Source organism: Elephas maximus, chromosome 4 (assembly GCF_024166365.1).
Source record: "Elephas maximus indicus isolate mEleMax1 chromosome 4, mEleMax1 primary haplotype, whole genome shotgun sequence".
Lineage (NCBI taxonomy): Eukaryota > Metazoa > Chordata > Mammalia > Proboscidea > Elephantidae > Elephas > Elephas maximus.
The window spans coordinates 66,768,928-66,779,628 of NC_064822.1; the positions used below are offsets into that span (position 1 = coordinate 66,768,928).

At 36.3% G+C, this 10,701-nt stretch overlaps 1 protein-coding gene across 2 annotated transcripts; it reads right to left on the bottom strand.

Moving 5' to 3' along the window:
• LOC126075159 (C-type lectin domain family 2 member D-like) lies at positions 1-3,527 on the bottom strand. Of its 2 annotated transcripts, XM_049882424.1 has the most exons (5): positions 3,471-3,527; positions 2,760-2,900; positions 1,874-2,043; positions 867-970; positions 1-330 (listed from the first exon to the last, which is right to left on the bottom strand). In XM_049882424.1, the coding sequence occupies exons 1-4, from the start codon at positions 3,499-3,501 to the stop codon at positions 911-913; spliced, it is 402 nt and encodes a 133-aa protein (XP_049738381.1). In that variant the 5' UTR covers positions 3,502-3,527; the 3' UTR covers positions 1-330; positions 867-910. The 2 variants fall into 2 exon arrangements, with proteins under 2 accessions (XP_049738381.1, XP_049738382.1); XM_049882425.1 differs by lacking the exon at positions 1-330 and having other exon boundaries at positions 920-993; positions 1,869-2,043.
• Positions 3,528-10,701: the final 7,174 nt, after the last annotated feature.

Here is a 10,701-nt window from a genome sequence, read left to right on the forward strand (position 1 = left end):
ATGAGTTGGAACCAACTAACAACAACAACAACATACTTCTCAAATGCCAAAAGCCTAATAGATTTATAAAAAATGCAGTTAGGGACTTGGAGTGAAATAGTAGTGAAAATTTCTAAGCATGAATTTCATGTACTTTTATATTAACATATTTCTTTCAAGGGAATAAAAACTACATTTTATGTGAAATATCTTCTACCTATGGTGCCTTAACTTCTTGGTGGGCCTGTGTCTAGTTTTCTGCAAATCCATCTTCTAACCAAATGGCTACCAGCACTGCTAATCCCGACTTTGTGTAGACAGGCACATTCTCCAAATCTCATTATGTCAAACCTGAAACAAAACACAGAAAGCAGGCCAAAGAATGAACAGGCACTGGAAGGATAGGAGAAAAAGTTTCCTTTGCTATAGTCTCTTACTCTAACCCAATATCATGAGGCTAGAATATAAAGCGAACTGAATTCACGTACTTCCCCTGGCCTATAAGGTAACTTTATAAACTCAAAAACTTATTACCCATATGGCCAAGAAGTGTAAGATTTATTGCCAAACATATTTCAAATCTATATTATAAAATATTTTAGTTTTTCAGTATCTCTAGACCTCAACGTTATCATGTATAAAATAGAGATAAATATATCCACTTCTCAGTTTTTTTTGTGGACATCAAACAATAGAATGACCATGAAGCATTGTGTTTGGCATATTATAGGTATTGAGTACTTTGTAATACAGTTTCTACTCTGAGCTCATTCCAGACTATACTACAAAGGAAGCTTCTAGGAGAATGGTTATGTATGGATCTCTCCATGGTAGGAAGGGGCTCTGAGCCTAGCTCTAGGTGTGTAAATGATATACCCAGGACTTACCAACCACTGTATACGGTTCCATCTATTCACTTCCAAGCCTCTCCTCATTGTCTGCTCAGTCCAATCCAATATTCAGAATGGTCAGAATATCGTTTCAGGAAATCCTTTAATAAAGTATATTTACAGACTGAAAAAAAAAAGGAGTCCTGGTGGTACAGTGGTTAAAGTATTCACATGCTAATCAAAAAATTGAGAGTTTAAACCCACCAGCCTCTCTGCTGGAAAAAGATGTGGCAGTCTGCTTCTGTAAACCTCGGAAACTTTATGGGGCAGTTCTACTCTGTCCTATAGGGTCTCTAAGAGTCGAAATCAACTTGTGGAAATGAGTACAGGCTGAATACAAAATACCTCGTCCTCTAGGATTTTCCTTTCATCCTATTCAGTATACTGTTTATGGAAATACAGACTTTCCTTTTTGGAAATGATCTGAGAGGGCACACTGTCCTTGTCTGGTTCATGGGTTATGTTATTTCTGTGACAATTTCGGTAGTAAATTGCATTGAGTAGCTGTCCCTCTTTTTCTATTCTGCAATAGTTTTTATAAATCAGAAATTTTCTGTTCTGTGAAGGGTTGGTCAAATTTGCTAGTAGATCTCTCTAGGTTTGGTGACTTTTAGGATGGGTGAATTTTTGGTTAATAATAAAATGTGTTGAATAGTTATTGGTTCTTTCAGGTTCTTCATAATTCATTCTGATACGTTATAGTTAAGACACTTATCCATTTCTTACAAGTTTTCAATTTAGTGGAATAAAATTCTTTCATTTTTGAAAAACTAGTTATATGCATTCAAGTTAATGTGGTTGTTAGTTGTCATTGAGTTGATTCCGATTCATGGTGACCCCAAGTGTTACAGAGTAAAACTGGGCTCCATAGTGTTTTCACCAGGCATGTCTTCCGAGACACATCTAAGTGGGTCTTTTCTGTACCATTCCTAACCCCAGGGTGTACTCTCCATATCAGCTATAACTTCTGGAATGGTAACTACAGGTCAAAAGTATTACCTTACCAGTTCTTTCATGGTGTTGAATACTGCAAGAGTTGCTGCATGAGAGGCACCGAAGTTCTGACTGGATGCCCAAGTTGTTGTATTTTCAGAAAAATAGAAGCACTTTCTTTGGTAACCAATCCAGTCATCCAGGCATGAAATGTGTTCAGTGGAAGATCTGTTTTTTCCAACTAAAATAATTTAATAGCATATTAAGAGCTGAGGGGGTGGAGGGCCTTTTATCTTCTCTTCTGAGACATAGAATTAATTTTAAACATTTAACTTTTTAGACGACCTTGTCATTGCAAGGCACACAACCAGAGAGATCAAATGTTTTCCATCATGAGCTTAATTTTTATTCTATCAACATAGCCATCTACTAGAAGTAGAGTAGAAAAATATACCAACATTTATATAAAAGTGTATGGTTTACAGCAAGTTAGTTCACAGGCTACCTACTCTTTCTGTTTTACCAATCCATGGTGAGATAAGGGACTTGTGGCAGAAAGTAAATGAACTATATCATCAAATGTGCTGTTCATCTGATAAATTTTTAAAGCAGAACTTTCTTGATGAAGGAAGCAGTATGATGACTTACATTTTGCCACAGATCCTTACCTTGTAAAAACTATGGTTAATACTAGTTTGAAGGGAAACTTTGTATATATTAACTCATTTTTATCCTCACAACAGTGCCATGTGATATTTAGTACAGATATTATTCTCATTTACAGAAGTAACATATGCTTGTTCCATGTACAAATGTCAGGATTAAATACGGTTAGAAATTACCCCCTGATACTTCTGCTACGGTAAGCATACAAAGGTGAAATAGCCTATGTTCACAAAGATGAAATATCTCTATAGGAGAGCTAGCATGAACGTATTTAAGAATTGGGAAACTCACCTGCTAAAATCGCAGCCAGTCTAGTTATAAGAATCACCAGAAAGGAGATTAGGATGGTCATTTTAGAGACACAAAACTTCTTTTTATTTGTTTTTGCAGGTTCTTGTGACTCTGTAGTAAGGCTGGAAGAGATGGTGTCACCTATTAAAAATAAAACAAAACAGTTCTTCATTACTAATAAGTCACTTAAAAAATGTTCAGAATGTAGGATCAATATTTTTTAAAAAAACCTGATGTTATTTCTGTACACTGGCAATGTCGATTGAAATTAAAAGCAATACCATTCATAATAGCATAAAATATTAAATACTTATGAATAAACCTGACAAAAGATATGCAAGATACAAGGCTTTTAGACTGAAAACTACAAATCATTTCTGAGAGAAATTAAAGATGTAGGTAAATAGATTGTTCTCATGAGCCAGAAGACACAATATTATTAAGACATTAGCTCTAGCCAAATTCATCACAATCCCAAGAAAAATCAATATATATATGTATATTTGTGGTGGAAATTGGAAATAGAAAACTCATATGAAAATGCAAAGACCTAATACAGCCAAAACAAATTGGAAAAATAAAAAACAAAGTTGGAGGACCAGTGCTTTCTGATTTCAAGACTTATTATGCCTATAACAATCAATACAGTATGGTACTGATGTAAAGATAGACAAATAGAGTTCAGAAAGATACCCACAAATGTATGAATACCTGATTTTTGGCAAAGATGCGAAAGGATCATATCAGTAAGCAGTGCTGGAGAAATTGGATAGCCATATGCAAAAAAATGACCTCCTGGCCATACCTCACCCTACACACAAAAATTAATTCAAAATGGATGATAAACATAAATATAAAACCTAAAACTATAAAACTTCTAGAAGAGAACATAGAAATGAGTTGTGATCTTGGGCGAGGCAATGATATTTTCAATTCAACACAAAAGGCACAACCCATTAAAAAATGATAAATTGTACTTCCTCAAAATTAATAACTTCTGCTCTTCAAAAGACAGTGTTAACAAAATGAAAAGACAAGCCAGGGACTGGGAGAAAAATATTTACAAGTCATATCCAGAGTATATAAAGAACTCTCAATCTTAAACAAGGAAACACACAACTCAGTAAAAATATGGCTGCAAAAGTTGAACAGACACTTCTCGAAAGAAGACATACAGATGTCAAATAAACACAAAAGATGCTCTTCATCGGTAGTCATTAGGAAAACATGAAAATTTAGAAACTACTACATACCTATTAGAATTAATAAAATGAAAATGTCTGATCCTTTCAAGTGCCAGTAAGGATGTGGGAGAACTAGAACTCTCAGATACTGTGGATGGAAATGTAAAATGGTGCAACTACTTTGGAAATAGTTTGAAGGTTTCTTAAAAAGCCACCTGTACACCTGTAATATGATTCATCCAGTCTAACCACAAGTATTTTCCTAAGAGAAATGGAACATATGTACATACAGAGACTTGTACATAAATTTGTATGGCAGCTTTATTTGTAATAGTCCCGAGCTAAAAACAATCAAATGTCCATCGATGGATGAAGGAATAAATAAACTGTGGTTCTTCTCTACAATGGATACTCAGCTATTAAAACAGGAATGAACTATTGATCTCACAACAACATGGATGCATCTTAAAATCATTACGCTGAATAAAAGGAGTCATACAAAAATGAATATATACTGTATGATTCCATTTATATAAAATTCCAGAAAATGTCAACTGACCTATAGTGACAGAAAGCTGATCTGAGGTTATCTCAGGGAGGGTGTGCTGAAAGGGGCAGGAGGAAGTGATTGCAATGGGGCACAAGGATACTTTTGGCACAGAAGGGTATTTCGTTACCTTGATTGTGGTGATGGTTTCATGAGTGTATTGGAAAAAAAAAAAACCCAAAAACCAAACTCACTGCCGTGTAGTCAATTCTGACTCATAGCGACTCTATAGGACGGAGTAGAACTGCCCCTAGGGTGTTTCTAAGGCAAGGCTGTAATCTTTATTGGAGCAGACTGCCATATCTTTCTCCTGAAGGGAGGCTGGTGGGTTTGAACTGCTAAAATTTTGGTTAGCAGCCAAGCACTTTAACCATTGTGCCACCTTTCGTGGGTGTATACATATGTCAAAACTTATTAAACTGTACACTTTAAATATGTGTACTTTGTTGTATGCCAATTTTACCTAAATAGAGCTGTAAAAATTTGTACAAAAATCAGTTGTCCTTTACTCACATAGTTTGGATCTGTTTATAAGATGCTGTGTATGGAATGCTAAACATAATTTGACGTTGATAGAAGAGATGGAAATCATTGAGATGCCTCCTCTTTTAGATGGGTTAGTATTCAGAACGGAGAGCGGAGAGGCACCAAAAGTAACTTGCTTTCCTTCACAAATAGCATATATAGCCTGTCATACTCGTCCTTCTTGCCTGGAGACAAGGACTCTTCTGCATATTTGAGCATTATCTCGTTTCCTGTCTCTTGTCAAGTGAAAAATACAGACTGGGAGTAGTGAACACACTGGATTCAGGATCCCTGCCCACTACTCGAATTTTGCTTCAGCAGTGTATAGGAAGACAATCTAAAATGAAAATACAACGTTAACGTAAAAAAAATATGACAAATATTTCTCAGAAGTCTGACTAATCACGTAACTCCTTTCCTTTTGACACATACCAGTAAAAAAAAAAAAAAAAAAGACTTGTTGAGTTGATTCCAACTCATGGTGACCCAGTGAGTTACTGAGTAGAACTTTGCTCCGTAGGGTTTTCAGTGGTTGATTTTTTCAGGAGATTGCCAGGCCTCTTATTTGAGGAGCTTCTGGGTGGAAATGAACCACCACCCAAAATTCATTATATTCCACTAGAGTTCGAGTGGCCACTGGAGGTGATTATAGACTCTGAAGTAATTGGGAGGTGAGGTTCAGTGGTTTATGAAGTCAATAGATTGGGTCCCCACACCATCATCCTGACTTACCAAAATTTTTAGTTAATTTTGACCTTTATGAGTTCCATCCAAAGATCGAAATCTAGATGATTTCATCATAAAGTAACAACTTAGACCTCAGTGAAAAGCTCATAAATTTATTGTAATAATGATATTTCAGGAAGAATAATATCTAGTGTCTATTGTGTGCTTGCAATATATTAGGTCTAGGTCAGAGTTTTTAACTTACATGATTTCATTTAAACATACAATAATATTGTCAAGTAGGAGCTGTTATTATGTCTAATTTACAGATGTGGCAACAAGACACAGAGGGATTAAATAACGTTCTTAAAGTAACACAGCCAATAAATGGCGGAGCATGGCTATTAGCTGGCTCTGTTCACTTAACCACTCTGCTATACTCTACTGCTTCTCTCTGGTCAGGCTCACGACATCAGTGTTCTCAAGAGCAGAACTTCCACTTCCAGAAACATGAAAACAAGCCTCATGTTCCACAAAAATGTGTTGTGTTATTGACATTGTGCCACGATGATTACAATTAGTAATATCATTTGATATAGGTAATAATAAACACAAGGAAGCCTACATTTCAAAGTCACCTGCATAAGAAATAAACAGAAAAAAAAAAAGTAATGGGTTGACTTTTTTAAGCTGTGTTATAAGGTATTCGGTTTTCTCTACTTAAGTATTTTGAAATTTTTATAAATATTAGTTCCTATCTCCACAACACTGTTTTTAGGAGTCGAACAGGTTGTGTGTGTGTGTGTGTGTGTCTGTGTGTCTGTGTGAAAAAAGAGAGAGAGAGGGAGAGAGAGAAAGCTATGACTATATTTTTCAGACCTTTACCAATAGTACAAATTGTTCCAATGCCTAATAAAACTTTATATGCTATTCTAAAAAACACAATTTTTGCTTTTATACCAGTTAACTATTACCACATTACTGCTATATTACAAACTATACCCAAGACTCTGGCTAACAACAGCATTTCACTCACCAGTCTTTGTGCTGGCTTGGAAAAAAATCAAGCTGGCGGCTATGTGGCTCCACCTCTAGCTGTGAGTCTGGCTGTGCTTGTCTCCTTGCAAGCATGTTTTACTGAGGAGCAGAATATGTAGGCTAACCTGGAATCACTTCTGACGGAGACATCAGAGATGTAACAGAGTAGGCGGGATCACTCAGGTTCTTTTCAAGTCACTATTAATATCCCATTGGCTTAAGCGTACCTTGTGGCTGATCACCAAGTCAAGGAACAGGAAAGTACACTTTACTTCTGGTGCGGGGAATTGCAAAATTGCTTAGCAAAAGACTTGAATACAAGAGCGGAAATTGGGGCCATTAATTATCAAACCTCAGGTTGCTATAGTAATTCTTAAGAGCTCCTAGCCAAAACTCTGCTTTGCTCATTTTTTTAATCAGTCTCTTAGATATGTTTATCTATCTATCGTCTATCTCTCTATCTATTATCTATCTACCTATCTACCTATCATCTACCTACCTACCTACCTACCTACCTACCTATCAATCTCTCTCTCTCTATCATCTATCTATCTAGCTACCTATTTACCTATCACCTACCTACCTACCTATCATCTATCTATCTATCTATCTATCTATCTATCTATCTATCTATCTATCTATCTATCTATCTATCTATCTATCTATCTATCTATCTATCTATCTATCATCTATCTATCTACCTATCTATCTACCTACCTATCTACCTACCTATCTACCTACCTATCTACCTACCTACCTACCTACCTACCTACCTACCTACCTACCTACCTACCTACCTACCTACCTACCTACCTACCTACCTACCTACCTACCTACCTACCTACCTACCTACCTACCTATCTACCTATCTATCTATCTATCTATCTATCTATCTATCTATCTATCTATCTATCTATCTATCTATCTATCTATCTATCTATCTATCTATCTATCTATCTATCTATCTATCTATCTATCTATCTATCTATCTATCTATCTATCTATCTATCTATCTATCTATCTATCTATCTATCTATCTATCTATCTATCTATCTATCTATCTATCTATCTATCTATCTATCTATCTATCTATCTATCTATCTATCTATCTATCTATCTATCTATCTATCTATCTATCTATCTATCTATCTATCTATCTATCTATCTATCTATCTATCTATCTATCTATCTATCTATCTATCTATCTATCTATCTATCTATCTATCTATCTATCTATCTATCTATCTATCTATCTATCTATCTATCTATCTATCTATCTATCTATCTATCTATCTATCTATCTATCTATCTATCTATCTATCTATCTATCTATCTATCTATCTATCTATCTATCTATCTATCTATCTACCTATCTATCTACCTATCTATCTACCTACCTATCTACCTACCTATCTACCTACCTACCTACCTACCTACCTACCTACCTACCTACCTACCTACCTACCTACCTACCTACCTACCTACCTACCTACCTACCTATCTACCTATCTATCTATCTATCTATCTATCTATCTATCTATCTATCTATCTATCTATCTATCTATCTATCTATCTATCTATCTATCTATCTATCTATCTATCTATCTATCTATCTATCTATCTATCTATCTATCTATCTATCTATCTATCTATCTATCTATCTATCTATCTATCTATCTATCTATCTATCTATCTATCTATCTATCTATCTATCTATCTATCTATCTATCTATCTATCTATCTATCTATCTATCTATCTATCTATCTATCATCTATCATCATCTATCTATCATCTATCTACCTATCTACCTACCTACCTATCATCTATCTACCTACCTATCTATGTAATCATCTATTATCTACCTACCTACCTATCTACCTATCGATCGATCGATTTATCGATTGATCTACCTATCGATCTATCGATCCATCGATCTATCAATCGATCTATTGATCCATCGTTCCCTCTTTCTGTCTATCGTTCTATCTATCATCTATCTATCATTGATCTATCTATCATCTATCTATCTATCTATCTATCTAATCTATCTACCTACCTACCTACCTACTTACCTACCTACCTACCTACCATCTACCTACCTACCTATAGATCGATCAATCGATCTACCTATGATCTATCAATCTATCGATCCATCGATCTATCAATCGATCTATTGATCCATCGATCGATCGATCCATCGTTTCCTCATTCTATCGCTCTGTCTATCCATCCATCCATCCATCCATCCATCTACCCACCCACCCACCCATCCATCCATCCATCCATCCATCCATCCATCCATCCATCCATCCATCCATCCATCCATCCATCCATCCATCCATCCATCCATCCATCCATCCATCCATCCATCCATCCATCCATCCATCCATCCATCCATCCATCCATCCATCCATCCATCCATCCATCCATCCATCCATCCATCCATCCATCCATCCATCCATCCATCCATCCATCCATCCATCCATCCATCCATCCATCCATCCATCCATCCATCCATCCATCCATCCATCCATCCATCCATCGATCCATCCATCCATCCATCCATCCATCCATCCATCCATCCACCCACCCACCCACCCACCCACCCATCCATCCATCCATCCATCCATCCATCCATCCATCTATCATCTATCTACATGGCCAACTGACCGGAAAAGATCTATATTAGCACCCATTCCAAAGAAAGGTGATCCAATGGAATGAGGAAATTATCAAACAATAGCATTCATATCACCCATTGGTGTCAAGTTGAACTTGACTCATAGTGGCCTTACAGCACATGCAAGTAAAATTATGCTGAAGACAATTAAAAAACTGGTTGTAGCTGTACATTGATGGGGAACTGACAGAAATTCAAGCTGGATTCAGAAGAGGAGGTGGAATGAGGGATATCATTGCTGATGTCAGACGGATCCTTGCTGAAAGCAGAGAATACCAGAAAGATGTTTACCTGTGTTTTGTTGACTATGCAAAGGCATTCAACTGTGTGGATCATAACAATTTATGAATAATATTTCAAAGAATGGGAATTCCAGAATACTTAATTTTGCTCGTGCAGAACCTGTACATAGATCAAGAGGCAATTGTTCGAACAGAACGAGGAGTTACTGTGTAGTTTAAAATCAGGAAAGGTATGTGTTGTACCTATCATTTCACCATACTTAGTCTATGTGTACGCTGAGCAAATAATCCTAGAAGCTAAACTATATGAAGAAGAACACTGCATCAGGATTGGAAGAAGACTCATTAACAGCTTGTGATATGCAGATGACACAACCTGCTTGCTGAAAGCAAAGAGGACTTGAAGCACTAACTGATGAAGATCAAAGACCACAGCCTTCAATATAGATTACACCTCAACATTAAAAAACAAAAATTCTTACAACTGAAGCAATAAGCACTATCATGATAAATGGAGAAAAGATTAAAGTTGTGAAGGATTTCATTTTACTTGGATTCACAATCAACACCTATGGAGGCAGCAGTGAAGAAATCAAATGATGCACTGCATTGGGCGAATCTGCAAGAGATCTTTTTAAAGTGTTAGAAAGCAAAGATGTCACTTTGAGGACTAAAGTGACCCAAGCCATGGTATTTAGAAACACCTCACATTTTTTTTTTTCCACATACACGTGAAAGCTGGACAATGACTAAAGAAGACTGAAGAAGAATTGATACCTTTGAATTATGGTGTTTGTAAAGAATGTTGAATATACCATGGGCTGCCAGAAGAATGAACAAATCTGTTTTGGAAGAGGTACCGCCAGAATTCTTACACACCTGATGGCGAGACTTCATCTCACGTACTTTGGACATGTTATCAGGAGGGACCAGTGCCTTGAGAAGGACATCATGCTTGGTAAAGTAGAGGTTTTGCAAAAAAGAGGAAGACCCTCAAAGATATGGATTGACACAGTGGCTGCAAAAATGGACCCAAACGTAGCAACGATTGTGAAGATG

Excerpts from the sequence above, each read along its gene's own strand:
- LOC126075159 (XM_049882424.1), bottom strand. The coding sequence starts at position 3,501 with ATGATCCTTTCGCATCTTTGCCAAAAATCAG. Across the intron at positions 2,044-2,759 it reads ACTGGCTGCGATTTTAGCAG|TTGGAAAAAACAGATCTTCC; the intron begins GTGAGTTTCCCA and ends AAATTATTTTAG. Across the intron at positions 971-1,873 it reads TCAACACCATGAAAGAACTG|GATTTCCTGAAACGATATTC; the intron begins GTAAGGTAATAC and ends ACTTTATTAAAG.